The sequence below is a fragment of the Mus musculus genome, chromosome 4, assembly GCF_000001635.26.
Source record: "Mus musculus strain C57BL/6J chromosome 4, GRCm38.p6 C57BL/6J".
Taxonomy (NCBI): Eukaryota; Metazoa; Chordata; class Mammalia; order Rodentia; family Muridae; genus Mus; species Mus musculus.
The window spans coordinates 128,181,994-128,202,253 of NC_000070.6; the positions used below are offsets into that span (position 1 = coordinate 128,181,994).

At 47.1% G+C, this 20,260-nt stretch overlaps 1 protein-coding gene across 6 annotated transcripts in view; it reads left to right on the top strand.

Annotated features, from left to right (window-relative positions):
• Positions 1-20,260, top strand: part of Csmd2 (CUB and Sushi multiple domains 2) — a 581,156-nt gene that overhangs the window by 195,489 nt on the left and 365,407 nt on the right. For all 6 annotated transcript variants that reach the window (XR_001784158.2, XR_001784159.2, XR_001784160.2 and 3 more), the window contains exon 4: positions 15,209-15,403. Coding sequence is in view for 2 of the 6 variants with exons in the window: in XM_011240560.3 (XP_011238862.1) it covers positions 15,209-15,403 (195 nt within the window). In the remaining 4 variants the exon portion in view is untranslated. The remainder of the gene's footprint in view (positions 1-15,208; positions 15,404-20,260) is intronic.

Below are 20,260 nucleotides of genomic sequence, written 5' to 3' on the forward strand. Positions count from 1 at the left end.
AACAAAGCAGCTCTTTGGAATGAGACTGTAGGGGTTTGGACGTGACTTGATCCCACACACCCACCAGCATTAGATCCTGGACAGTGGCTCTGTTGAAAACTCTCTAGGAGGTGGAGACTGACTAAAGGCAGTGTGTCACTAGGAGGGCAGGACGTGAGACCAATAGCCCAGCCCCTCTTCCTGGGCCATTTTCTTTATTTTGAAAAGATGGAAGGAAGAGAGTAGTCTCACCACCACTAATGCGGATCTGCCTTCCGTCATTAGTTCCCTGCCAGAAAGGCACCGTCTCCCCTCAAACTGGGAGCCAAAGCAACCCCCCTTTAGTTGCTCCGTAAGGTACTTTGTTCACAGTGGCAACAAAGACAGGTGCTGCCGACAGTGACATTGCCTGGACACTGTCCCACACATTGACCAATGCGCAACATTTTTCATCTATGTGTGAGTGCTCACATGCTCATGCGTGTGTGTGGGTGTGTGGGTGTGTGCTGCACACATGTACAGGTGAACATGCCCGTGTGCATGCCAAGAAGAAAGTAGTCCACCAAATATCTTGCTTATTCTCAGCCATATTCCCTTGTGATAGTCTCCCGCTGAATCTGGGCAGCCAGCTTTCCCCAGTCATCCCCTGTCTCCCCAAATCCCTATAGCACTGGGATGTCAAAAGTACATGTGGCCATGCTCAGCTTCTTGTGTGGGTGCTGGGGATTCAAACTCAGGTCCTCATGCTTACATAGTAAGCACTCTTACCCACCGTGACCCACCGAGCCATCTCCCCAGTGGCCCCTGCCCCACTCCCCTGCCCCTGTACAAACTTAAACCTACAATAACAGGTAGAGACTAAATTGTGCCCATTCTACAGATGAAAAGATGGAGACCCTGTGACAGCAGGAGGCTCATGCAGTGCTAGGGAGTGAGTAGAGCACAGATTCCAAGCCTGGCTTGGTTATTCCCAAGCTTTTGGTGTCTTTCTACCAACACCCAGGTTAAATGGGGAGACTCACAACAGAGGTATGACGGTACGGGCTCCTTGGTGTTCTGCTCTTGTGACCACTTGAAAGGGACATTGGGTAATTATTTCCTGGACTGAGCATCCTTTGCTTGAGCCCCAGGGTGCTCAGCACTCAGCCTCCTGTGTAGAAGCTGACATTGCTTTTGCTTGACAAGTCACAGCAGAGCTGGGCACACTCCTGCCCCGCCCCACTCAGGCGGCACCTCGTGGGGGAGCATGAGAGAAAGCAGACTCAAGCTGAGCTCCTAATTGACATTCCATCTCAGGCAGCTCCTTGATGGTGAAGAACCGAGGGATTGGAGATGAGCCGGGTGGAGGAGGTGAGCAGCTAGGTGGTGTGGTTCCATAGCCAGGTTCCCCAGGGCAGCACTCTTAGGGCATGGAAGGCAGGGCTCTCCCACATGTGCGGATCAGGGACTGCTGTGAACTCCCTGCTTTTGAAAACTAGTTTTGTTTTGTTGTTTGTTTTTCAACACGGTAAAATACCCCTAACAAAACCTAACCATTTCAATGAAAAACCTAACCATTTCAATGAGCCCGCTCAGATTCACTAAGGACATTACATGGTCATTGCAGCTATGAACACTGGTCATCTCTAGAACACCCTCCATCTCCCCAATCATCATTGCATCCGTCGAGGCCTGGCTTCCACTTTCTGGGCAGCCATCTTCGTACTCCCTGCGTCTGGGAGCTGGCTGCCTTCTGGGACCTTACGAGAGCTGCATCATAAATCTGTGGCAGGCTGTTTTACTTAGCGGGGCATCGGCAGGGTTCTGCTGAACCATGGCCCTTGAGGGAACGCCATTCCTTTTACCATCTGATCATCATTCCATGGTGGGAACAGAACAAAGCCATTCACCCCTGGATGAACTAGCTCTTCAGTTGCCTTCATCTTTTGGTCTATGTCCCACAAGCCTCATCTTTCACGGCAGCCTTGACCATAGCTGTCTGTATTGTGGGAATCTGTGACTGGGGCTCATCAGAGTCAACCAACAGGACTGCTGCCTAAAGAGTGCTCCTGTATCTCTTACCAGATCTCGCCCAATGCCTGGAGGTATCCATGGCAACCTGTATCCATGGGCTGAGGGAAGAATGGCAGCATGTAATGGTTTTGACTCGGGACAGTTGATGTTAGTTTCTTCTTCTGTGGACCTGGGATCCTTACATCTACTACAGATCTGGGGAGGGGATGCAGGAGTCAATGGCAGCCATTAGCACATGCCCAGCATCCTGGGGATATTCTGTAGGGTCCAACAGACTCTATCCTTTGCAGCTTCTCTGAGAGACTTAGACTGCCGGATTCTTCGGGTCCTTACCTATCAGAAAGCCATGCTGTTGTGACTCTGGTTCCAGTCATAGGTGCTCATTTGCAGAAAGCACCCAGCACTGAGGTCCAACTCATACATTTTTTTAAACATCATCCTAACTGGCTATTCCATCAATGAAATTGATTTGCCAGGTCCTTATTAGGTCTGGATATTCTGTATTTGGCTCTGGGCTACCTACATGGGCAAAAGCAAGAGGGATCCAGATCTGTATTGGAGATCCTGCAAATACTGACTCCCAGGGGTGGGGGGAGAAAAAGAGAGAGAGAAAGAGAGAGAGAGAGAGAGAGAGAGAGAGAGAGAGAGTTAGAGTTTAAGAGAGAGAGAGTTTAAACATTTCTTGAAAGATTTACTGTTCCCAAGAAGCAGAGGCCTTCCTGGATCTAGCTAGTGGTCCCACAGATGCAGCTACACTAGGCAGGATGGACTGTGGCTCTCAGGAGGTGGTGGGTCTGAGACATTATAGGAAATGGCTTGGGTCTTGTACAGTGAAAGAGCCCAAAGATAACAAGGGGCTGGAGGAAAGAGGAAGGTTTTTCTTGGCCTGATTGCAACACAAATGAGCTGAGGACCCTTGGGACAGGGGCCTGAGAAACAGAAGCATGTAGCAGGGCCTCTGTGTTCCTGGGCCAGGGCCAGCTGCTCTACCTGGAATGTTAGCTCTTCTCTGCCAAGACCATGCTGAATGCCTCTTCCAGGAAACATGGCTACATCTTTTCTTCCCACAATTTTCAAGGCTGGGAATCACTTGCTATAGAGCTTGTTTAGCACAGGGCGATCCCAGAGGGCAGGAGGGTAATCTGGGCACTGATATGCAAGTCATGAGTTTTGGTCCATGTTTCCCTGGTCACTTGGGGTCAATGGGACTTTATGTTTGTTCTTTTGAGCCCCTATGGGAAGCTTTGAAGACTCAGACCAGAAGGGCTCCACCTGGCTCTATAAAAGCCTTTCAGATCTAAGGAATACCACCTGTATGGCAGGGACAGCTGCCCACTGCATCCCAGGGGCCACGTGTGCTCCCCAGCCACAGGCCACAGTCTCTGTTTCAGCCCCACCCTCCAGCATCAGCCTGGCATCTCCCAGGGAACTCCAGGGACTTAGATGTAATCACAGCCCAAATGTATTGAGCATTTACTTTGTGCCAGGCTCGAAGATAAGCACTTTCCCTGGTCTGTCTTCCTCAATCCTCACCACAGCTCGCTGAGCAGAGCACGGGGAGCATCCCTGTGTCATCGTAACAAGGCTGGGACTCAAGATGCTGTGACTTGCTATTTACATCACAGATTTGGGGTTTGAACAGGGGCCCATGGCGCGCATGCGCTCACTCTGCTTCCTATTCTACCTTAACCCCGGAGGCACAGGCAGCAGAAGCACACAATCCAAACCCAGGTCTTTTGGAATGGAAGAGCTATTCTCAGACTCCTGACATTCGTGGTTTCCCAACCCGTACAAACATCCCATGTACCTCCCAGGTCATGGACTGAGCCCATGGATACCTGAAACTCTCCCAGGATTTAGTGTGACTCCTCAGACTATTCCAGAGCTCAAACTCGTTTCAGTCAGGCTTGTGAGTGTGGGGGGTAGTGACACTGCCTTCTAGGGGCCATCTGATCATGCGGGAAGAAGAATTGTTAAGTGGGGGTGGCTGGGCAGGTAGGGTGAATATCCTGACGTAGACATAGATTGTTTCCTTGGATGCGTGGCGAGGTGTGCTGAGTCTGTTGTCAGGTGTATGAATGAACGAGACAGGGATGGAGCTGTTGCTCCGGGCAGCATCTACCTAGCATGCATGACACCCTGTGTTCAGATGGGACCTTGCAACAGAGAGAGAGAGGGCGAGAGAGAGAGAGAGAGAGAGAGAGAGAGAGAGAGAGAGAGAGAGAGAGAGAGAGAGATGGATGGTGGGGGTGTTGCTGCAAGGAGAGAGAAAGAGATCCTTGTTAGGTTTAATCAAGGCTGACTGTATAAGCACAGGTAGGGGGGCTCTTTACTAGAACACAGGTGACTTCTAAGTGGCTACCCCAGTGAAGAAAACGACTCCCCCTCCATTTGTCTATTTTCCTGCATGTGCAGTTATGTGCACACTAAAGAGTGGAAGGACGCCCTGGGGATCTGTGTCTGCAGTGTGAGAACATAAGGGTGCCGGGCAGATTTGCAAGTCATTGTTGGCTCTTCACAGAATGGGCTTCTCCAGGGTTGAGCCTATTCTCACTTCTGCCCCTGCGACCCTGATGATGGATCACAGAGACGTGACCAGCAAGGAGGCCCTCGTGAGGCCGTTTCAGAAGTTCCTGAATTCCAGAACTGAATAAAAATGAAGCAACAGGCAGGGGAATTCGAGGCTGTCCCTTCCTCCATGCTGACTGAAATGCTCACTGAGTTCCGCCTTTGGCTCTCTTGAGGGAACTTGTGGGCACCGGAGCCTCCAAGTTGATTCCATAGCCAGAACAACGGCCACACACTTCACCGCTGTTCCTCCACTGCAGTGCGGCAGCAAAGACACGTCAGGGGACAGCTGACTGGAATTATGCTCTGCTCCTCATGCCCTGAGCATGTGAGACAGGCAGGCATAACCCTTTGATCTTGTCTCCCGTATGGGAAGAATCTCCAACTCTGTGTTAATATGTGGTTTAGAGGAGAAGGATTCAGGGTCAAGTTAGTCCACAGATGCGGCCAGTGAGAAATGGGCAGAATGAAGAAGAAAAGAAAAAAAAATGAAGGGAAGTTTGCACAGAGTATATGAGGGTCGGGTACACCCAATTTGTAAGTGTAACAACCCCTGTTCTGTGGAGGGGGTACAAGAAAAGGCGGGTGATGCTATTTAGAACCCTGTTTCTCTTCCTGCACCAAGGGAAGGCATTTGCTTCTGTGAGATGCAAGGTCAGCCACTGACTTCAAGTGAGATATGGTGCTTCACGGCCCCAGACAGGGAACCAAGGCGGAGGAAATGACGGTTGGGGTTTGCCGAGGAGAGCATCTCCATGGACACTGGACCCCTGTTAGGTTTAAACACCACTTCTCTGTTGCTCAGGGGGAGCTGTGAGACCAGGACCCCATTCTGGGGATGGGTGTGTGTGGAGCCTGCCCCACAGCAGGGATACCTCCCACCTGAGAGGTTGAGGAGGAAGCCAGGCTAGTCATGTGGCTCTGCATAGGATCAGATGACCTACTGAGTGGACAGCTTTGTAGGAGGCTAGGAATCCCAAGCTTGAGGTAGGACCACTCTCCTGCTGGCTGGATTCAGAGTCTCTTCTGACTCCTTTGCTAGGGTAAGTTCAGGGCTGATCTACAAGCGAGGCTATTCCATCAGCAGAGGGGAAGAACGAGGGCTCCTCATAGCTGCCCCTAAATCCAAAGCATACCCTGGCTGTATGTTGCCAAATGAAAAGCTAGAACCCAGTCGTTTGCCCTTCTTCTGCAACAAACATTGTCATCAGCTGGAAGCAGCTGGTCCAGCCGGGGAAGCTGAGAGGGCTGAGCTTTAGTCCCAGAAATGCATTAGTTGGCATGCTTCAGAGGGGACCATATTTATGAAAGAAGGAAGAAAGGAAGGAAGGAAGGAAGGAAGGAAGGAAGGAAGGAAGGAAGGAAGGAAGGAAGGGAAAGAAAGAAAGAAAGAAAGAAAGAAAGAAAGAAAGAAAGAAAGAAAGAAAGAAAGGAAGGAAGGAAGGAAGGAAGGAAGGAAGGAAGGAAGGAAGGAAGGAAGGAAGGAGAAAGAAAGAAAGAAAGAAAGAAAGAAAGAAAGAAAGAAAGAAAGAAAGAAAGAAAGAAAGAAGAGAGGAAGAAGAGAGGAAGAAAGAGAAAGGAGGAGGGAAGGGGAGGAGAGGGCCACAGAAGGCATCAGAACAGAATCCCCTTGCTTTCTCATCCTGTGGCCTCCACTCCATCACCTCTAATTCTCTAGAGACAGCACCACCAAGAGAACATTCCAGGTCCCAGAACAGAGCCACCCAATGGAACAAAAGACAACCAGTGACATTCAAATTTCAGATAAACACAGATGAGATTTTTAGCATAGATAAAGCCCTTGCACTATTTGAGCCATGCACATGCTGAACACAGTTTGGCCTTTGGAATGCAAACCCACCTGGCAAATGTGATCAGAGGGGTATGGCTTCCTAGACATCAAAGATTTTGACCTCTAGAAGAGCTGGGGTGGTTCCTAGGGGAAGGGATAAGGACAATGAGGACAATGAGGAGGGAAGGAGTCAGGTGGGCTCAGAAGAGGGTACCATGGGACTGGCAAAGCAGACAGAGAATGGGAGCCCAGAGCATCCTGCGCTGGACTGTAGAGAGTGTGTAAGGAGGGTTTCCATGGGAGACACCTATTTCTCCTGGGCACTCTACCCTAGGGAAGCCAAACTTTCATCATTTAACTTTCCTTCCCCCACATCCTAATCCTGGAGACCATTAAGTCTGTGTAGGCATAACCCTCACAAAGGACCAGGCTATATGGGGTCGAGTTGCAAAATAACGCTGAACGTATAGCCAAGTAGTCACATGGGTACTTTGGGTCTAGCTTAAGCAATTGCAGGATGAAGCTGTGATGGCTCAAACTGACTGTCAACCTGACAGGCTCTAGAATTATCTGTGCATGTCTGCAAGGGACCTAGGGCAGGAAGATTCACCCTGAATATGGGTGGTTCTATTCCATGGGTTCAGGTCCCAGAGTGAATAAAAATGGGAAACTGTGTAACACCAGCATCCATTACTCTGTGTTTCCTGGCCAGACATAATGTAGCCAGACACTGTGCCTTCTGCCTCGACAGACCCTTTCTTCCTTGATTCTTTCTCCAGGGATGTGGTTACAGTGATGATAAATGTAACTAATACTGTACCTCAGGCATGCTTCCCTAAGGGTTTGTGGGGCCTGTGGGGCTCAATGGTAGAGTGTACTTGCCTAGTGTGAACAAGGCCCTGGCTCCAATCCCAGGACCAAACATACACCACATGCAAATTATATACAGCAGAGGTCGAGGGGGAAAAAATTCCATGGGGAAACACACAGCAGGTTGACATCGAGGGAACAGACATGGAAACTTCCTCCTTTCAAGGAAAGCAGTGCCTGCTACGTGTCTGCGATCTTGGATCAAGTCTCTTCAGCTTGGCTTGATCTACAATCGCTCTTTCTGTCCTCACTCTCAGTATCACCTGTCACCCTCTGCTCTGTTCTCTGGGTGCTTGTGGTGGGGAGCTGGATCCAGGAGAAGGTCCACACAGCTCCCCTGTGTCAGTCAGCAGTAGCCATGACCTTTCAGCTCCCTGCTGCATGCTCCAGGTTCATTTGATAATTGTATATATGTATATATCTAAATAGATACATAGACACATAGATAGATAGATAGATAGATAGATAGATAGATAGATAGACAGATGCATACATACATACATGATACATTAGATAGATAGATAGATAGATAGATAGATAGATAGATAGACAGATGCATACATACATACATGATACATTAGATAGATGATAGATAGATAGATAGATAGATAGATAGATAGATAGATAGATTGATAGATAGATAGATAGATAGATAGATAGATAGATAATAGATAGATAGATAGATAGATAGATAGATAGATGATAGGTAGATAGATAGATGATAGATAGATAGATAGATAGATAGATAGATAGATAGATAGACAGATGCATACATACATACATGATACATTAGATAGATAGATGATAGATAGATAGATAGATAGATAGATAGATAGATAGATGATAGATAGATAGATAGATAGATAGATAGATAGATAGATAGATAGATAGACAGATGCATACATACATACATGATACATTAGATAGATGATAGATAGATAGATAGATAGATAGATAGATAGATAGATAGATAGATAGATAGATAAGGGTTTTTATTAGGTTGGTTTCCAGATTGAGGTCTGGGTAGTCCAACAATGGCTGTCTCTCATTCAGAAGGCCAGGGATAGGGAAGTTCTTCAGTCTACTCCACTTGATGTATCAGCAGTCTCAATCTGGTGCTAGATTCCCGAGGAATTCTTAGAGAACTCCTGGTCTCCTGGCTATGTTAGAATCCTGAAGAAGTAGCTTCTGATCCCAGTGAAGGGAAGCCTCGGCAACAGAATAGATGAAGTTGTCAACAAAAATGAGGGCAAGCAAGCAAACAAACAAACAGAACAACCCAGAAGGCTTCCTTCCTCCATGTCATTTATGTCGGCAAAGTTAGGGTGTGTCTTTTCACCTCAAATGATCCAATAAAAATAACCCCTCATGGATGTGTTCAGCTCGGGTTTTAGTTAATTCCAGATATAGTAACATCGACAGTCAAGATGAGCTGTCACGGACACCAAGGATAGCAGTTGGTGTTTCATAGAGAAAGTGGTACTTAACTGGCCTTTTGATGCATGAGTATGTGTTTGCTAGAAGGACAGTTGGAGAGAAGAAGAAGGCGCTCAGGGTACCTGTGCTTCCGAATAGTGATGGTGGTGGGAACAAGATGAGGATGAAGGAAGAAGGCAGAGAGGTCTACAGGGGTCAGATCACAGATGGAACCTCAGCTTGGATTTATCCTCAGAGCAAGAAAAGGTCTTCAAAGAACCCTTTCATCTCTTTCCCTTAATTCCTTGTTAATCTGCCAAACCATTAATTATTCTCTAATGAGTCATTGGAGGTCTGAGGGCCTGCCTTTGCTGGTGCATCTTGGAGGGATACTCTATGGTACTCTCTTCAGAGTACCTAATCAGGACAATATCAGAAGCAGGGGATCTGGTAGTGGGAAGAGCTGGTCCCGCAAATCCAGGTGAGAATGGTAAATCTTCACCTGAGGGAGGAATCGTGGGTCTGATGTGATGTGAAGAGAATAGGGCGTGGCAGAGAAGAAGCCAGGCAACTCCTTTGGGAAGGAAAGGGCCTGGGTCTGCACAGGCCTAAGCATAGAGATTCCCACAAGCCAGATTGACTAGAAAATTAAGGGAAGCTGGTTGTCATAGCTTGCTGTCAACCTCAGCCTCTTCTTGCTATCTCCTGGAATTGAAGTTGGAGTTCCAGTGCTTTGGGATTCAGTGCTGGCATCAGGCTTTAATAAGATTCAGAAACCTCTGACCCTGGTGCCAAGGATGGTAAAAATCACCAGCCTGAGTCACAGGGACAGGCTCAAGGTGGAGGGCTCGTGTGTGACGAGTGTCAGGGGGAACTGGACAGGAGAGGGCCGCTTATTTGTGGGGTCTTTGGCACCTCTTGTCTTGGTGTATTTGACAAGATCAAGCTCTAGGTCCATCTGCCTGGTTGCCACACTTGTTCTTCCTGAGAGGACAGTGTGAGTCCCTGGTCTACAGCATGTCGGGTGTTCATACGGAACAGTCAGCACACGAACAGCCCAGTATAGGTGTAAGAGATGTGGGTTTGGTGGCTAGGCACTGGTAGGCACATCCTTCCACCTTGCTTTTTGACCTGCCTTGACTCAGCACGCCATCTTCCCTGGTAACCATGTGTATCTCAACAAGTCATCACGGTGCCTCTGTCCATAGGTGGGTAGGAAGACTGGGTAATCTCACCAGGCTGGTTATTAATGTTTTGTTAGAATTATTACCCACCAAGTATTATTCTATGAAACTAGACCAGTCGACAACAACAAAACAAAAAGGCCACCAATTGCCATTCTCATGGGCTATGGCTTGTAGTAGGGTAACACTGTAAATCAGTGACCACCAAATTGACAATCTAGAAATGGTACCACATCCTTGATGTGAAGTCTACATAATCATATTAAATTATATGTGAAAATATGTTAGTTTTGGGAATGGCTGTGCACATCTGTAATTCTAGCACTTTTGAAGGTAAAGGCAGAGGGGATCAGGAATTCATGGCCATCCTTGGTGTCATGTTGAATTTGAGACCAGCTTGGGCTACATCAGACTCTGTCTCAAAAAGATGCAAAGGAAAGGAAAAAGGGAGGGAGGGAAGAAGGAAGGAAGGAAGGAAGGAAGGAAGGAAGGAAGGAAGGAAGGAAGGAAGGAAGGGAAGAAGGAAGGAAGGAAGGAAGGAAGGAAGGAAGGAAGGAAGGAAGGAAGGAAGGAAGGAAGGAAGGAAGGAAGAAAAATCACATATGCAGCGAGTTACATTCACAAGTCCAAGAGCTAAAAATGGCAGACGCTGTGAAGGTGAAGAACATCGTAGGTAAGGCAGAAGGGCCTGGCATCAGGATCAGAGATCCTCCATCCCTCTCCCCAGCCCTTAGCTCTCCCTGGCCAGATGCAAACTCACCACAGCCACAGTTTCCTCTCTTGCAACGCTGGTGGCTACAGGAAGACAAGCTTCTTTGCCCCAAATCTTTCCCAGCTTTCCTACCTCTTTAAGTCAGTCCCATGGCCGTGAGGACTGGTCTAGTTACTTGATGGTAGCTAAGACATCAAGACATATAGAGGATGTTCCTGGATAGCATGAGGGACTCTTCCTTAGATGATGAGAGCCCAAATCTCAAATTAAAAATAAAACCTGGCATGATGTACTTCTAGCTGAATTCCAACCACAGTGGAGAGCCATTGTCTTATAATCACAGAGAATATTATGTTGATTGGCAAGATCTGGGCTTTGTTAGAGGGCACAATTCCCCACTACTAATATACAACAGAACAGTTCAATGCCAAGCTTTAAAAATACCGTTCTGGGCTATGTTGGATGTAAATAGCCCACTCGTGATTTTTTAAGCAATCAAAGGGAAGTTTTATAGACAGGAGAGCAAAATCAACTATAATATCTATGCCGAAAAAAATTAAAAAAAAAAAACTCACGGGGAACACAACAACATTGACAAAAGAAAAACCAAACAAAAACAAGGACCCTAAGAACTTGTGCCTTAGAAAGACTTCTTTGCAGCGCATCGCTAATCTGTGCTGGTCCAAAGACCATCATTACACACACACACACACACACACACACACACACACACACACACACAAAGATTATACTTTAGACATTACCCTTGATACTATTTAGTGACAAATGTGTAGGACAATAATTAAAAAAAAAACAGTATTAAATGAGGGCTCTCAGGTGGTCACCTCTAACTTCTAAAGAAGTGCCTGACCCTGGAGGATTCAGGAGAAAGGAAATCATGTGGAGGCATCCTACCTCTCAACAGAGTCAGGAAGACCTGGGTTCGAAACCAGGCTCTTCCACTGCTAGCTGCATGTCCTTGGCCAAGCAAGCTGCTTCTGCTCTCTGCCTTAGCACTGTCATCTGTGAAGCGAAGACAACCCACAGTGGTCTACAGACACCTTTGCTACAATAAGTAAACTTGTCTCCCAGGCCCAGAAGCCTACCGAGTACTCAGTGGGTATTGGAAATAAAATTTTAACCTCCATGGCAGCCCTACTATGTGTTGAATTATCTCCCACAATCTGTCAAAGACTTAGGCCCCAGGACCTGTCAAATGTGACCTTTGGAAATGGTCTTTGCAGAAGATGACTTCGTGTTGTGGTCACAAGGGTGTATCTTGCTCAGTAGAGGACACGGAGGTGTAGCAGGAGGACCTCAGATCAGCAGCAGAGACAACTAGGGGGACGCATCTGTCCACTAAGAATCCCAGAGGTTGCCAGCAGTCAGGAAAAGTGGGAGGAGGGAAGGAAATTTAATGCGCACCCCCACCTCACTCCTATCCCTGCCAAGCTTTCTTCTGTGACCTGGCCTCTATAACTACGGGCTAAAGACAAGGATAGAGTGTAGTTGCTAGTACTCACTTGGTGTTACTTTGTAACATCAGCAGCAGCCCTACCAGCTAGCAAGGCCGTTAGAGAAGAAAAACTGCCTGGTCTCCAAACAAAGAATGGAGACCCAGAGAGGCATGCGGTGAAGTTTGAATCTCTGCATCCTGCCGAAGATGGGAGGAGCTGGATACGAACCCAGCCCTCGCTGAGCCCCAAGACAGCTTATTCTTCCTATACCGTGTGACCTCTTTGGATCAGAGATTGGCATTTATAAAGGTGACATGAGGAGTGAGTCCCACTCATTACAGCTGGGTCCCAGTTGAGACCCATTTCAGAGTGGTCCGATTATGAACAGCTCATTAAGTAAGGAACGGTAAGCATTTGAGAGTGACTTTTTTTTAAAAAGAATCAACTTTTATTTATAGTGACGTTCCAGTCATTAATTTCAAAGGAAGAAAGCCCAAAGCAGAAGCAGGTTCATTAAAAATTTGACATTAGTAATTTAATTAAATTGGGTCTTTGCGTCTTGTTGCGGAAAATGAAACGTTAGTTCTACACCAGTTCTCAGCCGGTTTCCCGTCAGTTCCCTCCCCTCACTTTAGATTGCTTGCTTCTCTAAATGTTTACCTGGCTCCCTCTACACCCAGTACTTACACACACACACCATATTGCCTGTGCTGTAAGCCAGCAGCAGGACACCGTGAGAAAGATTCGGTGAATTAGGCATAGGGGATGACGGGAAATGCAACTGAGCCAAAAGCAGGGCATCTTGGGAAAAGTTGGGAGAACAGGCAGTAAGGGACAATGGAAAATGCACAGTGAACCAGCAATATGATGGTCATAGGAAATACAGCTGAGCCAGTAGCAGGGAATTCTGGGAAATGTTCAGCAAATCCCCTGTCGAGGGTCATGGGAAGTGTAACTGAGCCCACTTGGAGAGTCATAGGAAACCAAATATGGGTCAGCAGTGGGGAATCATGGGAAAACGGAGTCAGCAGCAAAGGATTGTGGGAAACATCCAATGAGCTAACGCAGAGGACTGTGGGAAACATCTAGTGAGCCAGCAAGAGCCGATCATGGGAACTGAATGAGCTGCAGCAGAGGCTCATGGGAAATGGTAGCCAGGGCGAACTGACAGAGTAGCAGAAGCAGATTCTTGTGCCTGGGGTCATCTCACCTGTCAGGCAGGGGTAGAGAATGAAGTAGGAAGAACTCTTGGATCCTTAAAATTATTCCAAAAGCAATCCCCTAAGGATGGAGACCTACCTAGATAGGTATTCCAAATGGTGAGTACAGTAGGCCCACAATAAATGTTTGTTGCAAAAAAAAAAAAATGAATTGATACATGAATGGCTTAAGTAACTAATTAGCCCACGATTATGCCCTATTAAATACCAGGCACTGTTAGTCTCCAGGATACACATGTGAGCCAACCCCACACACTGTCTTCCTGATCCTGAAACCCAGTAGGATGAAAATGTGGCACGTGTAGCTTTTATCAGTATCACACACACACCCGCCCCCGCCCCTGACAATCACTGGATGTGTGAGGAAAATAAAGCTCAAAAGCCTTATGTGACTCTAAGTCGGGCAGGAGAAAGACAGAGCACCTGGCCTCAGACCCAGACTAGAATGGCTCCAAAACCTGCCATTTCCCTCTTCATGGAGCTGTGCCCTTATAGAAAGGGGGAAAAACAAGGGTTAGGGGGAGGTGAACTTAGAGAAAGCTGTCTTATAGATGGCGGAGAACCTTGGGTCTGGCGGAGAGGGAAGGTAGGCACCGGCAGCAATGTGGACAGGAAGAGGGTGCCGTAAAGGCTTTTGAGAAGCCAGGGCATGCATCCTGCTCTTCATTTTCCTCCTAGTTGGCCTCTTCAAGACCCCTGAGCCGTACGTTATCTTTCTAGAACCTTAGTGCATTTGTTTTGTCTGTCTGAAACATCTTTGACCTTGATAATTCTTGCTCATCTCTGAGTTCTGCATAGGTGTGACCTTTTTAGGAAGTCACCCAAGGCCCTCCCTACCTGGTCCATTTCCCAATATTCCAGGTGTAGGCCATCTTTAATGGAGCCCCTACCTCTCAGGGGTTGAATGTTTGATTCACTTGCACTCATGGGTGTGCCAGGCTCTGTCATAAGCCCTTTGAGAACCCAAGGTTGTTTAAGTAGTTACCAGGAAGGTGCTGCTGTGATCTCCATTTACCAGTGAGTGACAGAGCAGCTAAGAGACTTTGTCTCAGCTCCAGGGAGGTTCTGGAGTCTGTGCTCTTCCCATTTTTCTGCTACAGACTTCTCAGGGATGACTTTATAAACTATTGCTGGCAAACGGGCAGGGGGAGGCTGGAGATTCACAGAGAACTGAACAGTGATCCTGTCCGGCTGACATTTCCGGTCAGGCTCTGCAGTGCTCTCCTGTGGTGGTGGGAAGGGTAGCCTTTGGAGGTCAGACATTTTCCAACCATGAGAGGGGAAGCTGGGACAGGAGGAAACAGGGGACACGTGGCCACACAAGTGCTGCCTCCTCCCTCCAAGGCTGACAGGTCATGATGCTCTTGCACTCTCGCCGAGGCCATTTGCTCCTGATAATGACAGTACACACGCAAGGGCTTTGATTGCTTGGGCTCCAGTTACATACTGTACAGCTTGTTCCCAGCTTCCAGTCGCCACTCTACACAGGCTGGCCTGATGAGAACCCGAGAATTTAAGTTTGTCTCCTTTCCTCTCCACTTAGCCCAGCTTCCCCCTTTAACTCCCTGCACCTGCTCTTAGATGCCTCTGCTGTTAGGGTGGCAGTCACAAAAGAAAGGATAGTGGGTTCATAGAGGAATGAGCAAGTGCCCCTAAATATACTCTTTGACTCTAGTGTGAGTTTTTAATCAAGGCAGCCATGCCCAAGAAGTTAGTGTACCCCATGGGGGGAGGGGTGTCCCTTCTTTACGAGGATGGATAGAACTAACACCCAGGGCTACATATGAACAAGCAGATCACCTGGATATTCAGTGAAAATCCTCAAACTCTGACCTCTGGGAAGCAACCCATTCTCTGGTGATCAGCAGCTGAGAAAGGAGAGCCAGTCATAGAAGAAATGAGACCTAGGCAGGTAGCCTGGCTCAAGGGGAGTTGCTAAGCCCTAGGATGTGTAGGCTCAAGCCCAGCTCACCAGCTACATCCCCCTCTCTTCACAGTTCTTCCGAGTCACACTTGTGGGAACCCAGGGAGGCTGCCCAATGGTATCCAGCAAGGCTCCACCTTCAACCTGGGCGACAAGGTCCGCTATAGCTGCAACCCCGGCTTCTTCCTGGAGGGCCACGCGGTGCTCACCTGCCATGCCAGCTCCGAGAACAGTGCCACGTGGGACTTCCCTTTGCCTTCCTGCAGAGGTAGGTGACTAAAAGGGCCTGGAAGGACCTGGTGGCAGCTGGGAAGGAGGCCTTAACTTCTAGTAGGATCTGTCTATGGGCAGAGTTACATCCTTTCTAGTGAGACTTGGATTCTCTTTCATGGGAATCTCAAATCCAGGAATACTGAAGGTCCCCTTGGGTTCCCAGGGTCCCCAGACCCACCTGACTTCCTAGTTCTTAGATCTACACTCCTCAGGTTGTTCTCATATTAAGAAATCCAGTCCAACTTGTGCCCTGCTTACTGGCTCTATCTCAGAAGAGCATGCTCCCATCTTGTTAGAACCATCACTGTTAGACGCTCATCCATGGAGCACTCCCCCAGAAGATTGCTAATAGCCCCGTGCTGGCATTCTTCCTTTTTTCACCTATAAATTCAACTTTTTTCCCAGTTCCAAGCAAGTCAAGACATTGGTCATCCTACTGTTCTTTATTGTCTCTCTCCACTAATCATAGCCAAATAAGTGTCAATCATTCCTATTTGATAATAAATATTTGTGATCTTCTTTTTTTGTTTTGTTTTGTGTTTTTGTTTTTGTTTTGTTTCGTTTTGTTTTTGTTTTTGTTTGTTTTGTTTTGTTTTGTTTTCAAGACAGGGTTTTTCTGTATAGCTCTGGCTGTGCTGGAACTCACTCTGTAGACCAGGCTGGCCTCGAAATCCGCCTTCCTCTGCCTCCCAAGTGCTAGGATTAAAGGCGTGCATCACCACCATCCCGCATGATCTTCTTTTTAAGAGCTTAGAAAATACAGGAAAAGAAAATAGGGGGGAACCAAACAAATTATATACATTTTAACCATGGTGTTTGTGCAATTTGTGGTGGTTTGAATATGCTTGGCCCAGGGAGTAGCAGTATTAGGAGGTGAGGCCTTATTGAAGCAGGTATGGCCTTGTTAGAGGAAGTTTGCTACTGTGGGGGTGGGAAATGAGACCCTCCTCCTAAACACATGGGAGCCAGTCTTCTCCTAGCAGCCTACAGATAAAGATGTAGAACTCTCAGCTCCTCATGTACCATACCTGCCTGGACACTGCCATGCTCCTGCCTTGATAATAATGGACTAAATCTCTGAATCTGTAAACCAGCCCCAATTAAATGTTGTCCTTTTAAGAGTTGCCTTGGCCACTGGATAGGCAAACTTTATATGCCCCAGTACAGGGGAACGCCAGGGCCAAAAAATGGGAATGGGTGGGTAGGGGAGTGGGGGGGGAGGGTGTGGGAGACTTTTGGGATAGCATTGGAAATGTAATTGAGGAAAATACGTAATAAAAAAAAATAAGAGAAAAAAAAGGAAAAGAAAAAAAAAGAGTTGCCTTGGGTGCTGGGCATGGTGGTGCACGCCTTTAATCCAAGCACTCGGGAAGCAGAGGCAGGTGGATTTCTGAGTTCGAGGCCAGTCTGGTCTACAAAGTGAGTTCCAAGTCAGCCAGGGCTATACAGAGAAACCCTGTCTCAAAAAGCAAAAAAAAAAACCAAAAAAAAAAAAAACAAAAAAAACAAAAAAAACAAAAAACAGAAAAACAAACAAAAAAAAAGAGTTGCCTTGGTCATGGTGTCTGTTCCCAGAAGTAAAACTTTAGCTAAGACAGTATTGCATTATTATTGTGTTCATTGCTGTAACAAAATACCTGACAAAAGCAACCTACATAAGCAAGGCTTATTTTGACTACCAGTCCAAAGCAGATACAATGTATCATGGTGAGGAAGCCATGCTGTAAGGAGTATGAGATGGCTCTTTGTGCCTGCAGTCTAAATACAGAAAGAGAAAGAGAGAGAGAGAGAGAAATGTTGGTCTTTTAGCTTTTTAATCAGTCCAGGACCCCAGGCAGTGGGATGCTGCTACTCAAATTCAGGAAGGTTTTCCCTGCTTGATTAAATGTCTCTGGAAATGCCCTCAGAGACATGTCCAGAGGTGTGTCTCCTAGGGGACTCCAAAGTGCAGCAAGGTGTCAATCAAAATCCACTGTCACACCTTCTCATCATCATCTGCCCTTGCATGCTAGATCTGTTCCTAGATTAATGTATATATCTGGGTTGGCATTATTCTGCCTGTAGGTGATTTTTAGTTCCTCTAAAGAACTACTGTCTTAGCTTGCTTCCTGTTGCTATGATAAAAACATCTTTACCAAAAGCAACTTGGAGAAGAATTTTTCTTTTTTAATTTGGCTTACAGTTATAGCCCATTATGAGAGAAAGGAACGGCAGGAACTCAAGGCACAAACGAAGCAGGAGTCCATAGAGGAATGCTGCTTACTGACTTTCTCTCCATGGCTTCCTCAGGCTACCTGGTTTCTTATACCACCTAGGACAACCTGCTCAGGAGTGGCATCACCCATAGCAAGCTACCTCCTGCCCCTGCCACATCAACCATCTATCAAGAAAATGCCTTACAGACTTGCATACAGGAAATCTCATGGAGGCATTTTCTAGATAACTCTATCTTGTGTCAAACTGACAAGAAAACAAAAACAACAACAAAAAAGAGAACCACAGCTACCATGGCCACTATTGGGTACCCCACCCATGCCCCAACTTCAGTTCCTGAAAGTACTGCCAGGCTTGCTACCCATTCTGTGCTCACGGCTTCTTTGATGCTGGCTAGCCCTACGTACTGTCCCCACGGATATTACCCCAGTCAATGGAAATTGTTCTGGCCTTTAGACTGCCTTACTTCCCAATGGCCTTTTGCACTACTGATCAATGTTGTTTTTAAAACAAAAATCTCATTCATTCAATTTTACCAATGATGACTCAGGAGCCAGATACTGTGTGGTGAACACCGCCTGAGAAAGGCAGAGAAAGCTCGCAACAGCTCACCTTCCTACTCCACCAATGTCACAGGAGGAAAGGGACCTTTCTCCTTCTCCATGATGTCTTAAATATCCTTCTCCTCAATGTCCCTTCCTTTCTGTTTACTTGTGCTCACTCCCTGTCAGCTGACTGCTTGCTCTGCCCCTTGACCTAGGGTTGACTTTATTTAGCTCCTGGGTTGAAGGTGTATGTGCTAGGGCTGAGCCACACCACAACAAGAGTTTTCTGGTTCACAGTCTTCCAGTTTCACAATGTGATAAAATATCCTGTAACAAACCAGTCACTTCCCCCTAAGCCCTCATCTTCAAATCTCATAGAAGCAGAACACACAGGTGCTTGTGTGGGAGAGCCATTGGCAGCTGAGACATGTCTGCAGGTAGTTCTTCTGACTCAAGTTTGAATTTCATCTCGGATGAATCTTTTCTTCTCAAAAGACTAGCCCCAAGGCCAAGTTGCTCTCACCTGCCTCCATCTGCACAGTATATTCTCAGAAGCAGGGATGAAAATTACCTGGCACACATACCTATTCCCTTCTCCCTGCTCATGTGACAAGGCGTCATCAATTGATCCCAGCACCCTCGCCTGCGGGATGAAGTCCATCTTCCAGAAGACACACCACCCGTCAAGCCTAGTTGGCACTGCCTCATGCCTCTTTATTCCTCCAAGAGAATTGGCCTCACCCATACTAGCCTTCCATGATGGAGCAGGAGGAGACTAGAGCTGTTGTCCCCACCTTTTCATGTCCTATATCTTGCTCAGGATCCACCTCTTTTTAGGAGGTTAGCATCAGGAAGGACCAAGCTGGTTGGGTCTGACCTTAGATCCCTCACAATAGGCGTGGGGCCCTGTGTGGCCTGATTCCATGTGCACCTCCCCTTTTTTGTACTATCCCCTATCCATACCCTGACCTGGGGATGTCACCTTTAACATACCCATCTTCTGAAGGACATGCTAGAATTGTGACATGATATTAGAACCAGAAATGGAGGAATAGATGAAATCTGGTCTTTGTAATCCAGGAAGCAGAGTCCTTTCTTAAACACCACAGACATTACCTGCTTTGATCCAAGACAGAAATTAGTACAAATATAATCCAAGTCTCATCCACAGAGCCCATATTCAACCTGGTAATGCAGAATTCCTCTGTCCATACCTTCTAAAAATTTTCCTCAACTTCCTCTTGCCTAACTTCCAGTCCTGGTTCTACTCTGGCAACTATGTTAGGAACTGGGAACATTTTCTGGACCCTCTTACCGCCATAAAACCAAACCCTCTACAACTCAATGAACAGAATCCCAGAGACCGTTTCAGGACCACATTATTCACCGGAGGGTATGACAGTGCCAGACTTAAATCTCTGCTCAGCAGATAAGCTACCACAAACATGTGGCTGTTCCTGAGGCTTGAGGCCTGGCCTTTCTGGTGCTTCCCTCTGCTCTCCCTTGGTCACTGCAGCTGCTCCTAAAAGACACATGATGTCAGCCATATCTTCTTTCTCCAGTCCCTTCTGTCTTGGTCTTACTTCAAGTCTTCAGTTCACTTTGTAAGCACTTAAAAGCCTGGTTCCCTCTTAATTTTGTATTTCCTAATACTCCCCTCTCCCCTAAGGTATTGAGTGGCCTGGTTCCTAACCAAAGAGAACTCCCTCTTTCAAAGAAAATGGAGCTGGCTGCTACAATGTCCTTTGCAAACCCCAGTGAACAGAGACAAATGATCTGGTCCCCACCATCCAGTGTCCGTGTGTCCTGACATTGGAGCAGTGGTTGCCTGCTGACTGCAGCCACACCACATCTGTGGTCCATGAGTGTGACATGTGTAGGATGCTCTCCTAGCATCTAAGCATCCTGCAGCTTTTCACTTGGTCCACATTCTTCTGTTCTTTCGGACTTCCCTCCTGGAAGTTCCCCATGTCTCTCCAAATCCCTTATCTCTGGTATGGTGGCCTGCTCCAAGCTCCATCCCAGATGGAAATGACACCTCCACTATAGCCCTCTTTGGATGTGTATCACACCCTGTTTATCCAAGCTCTGTT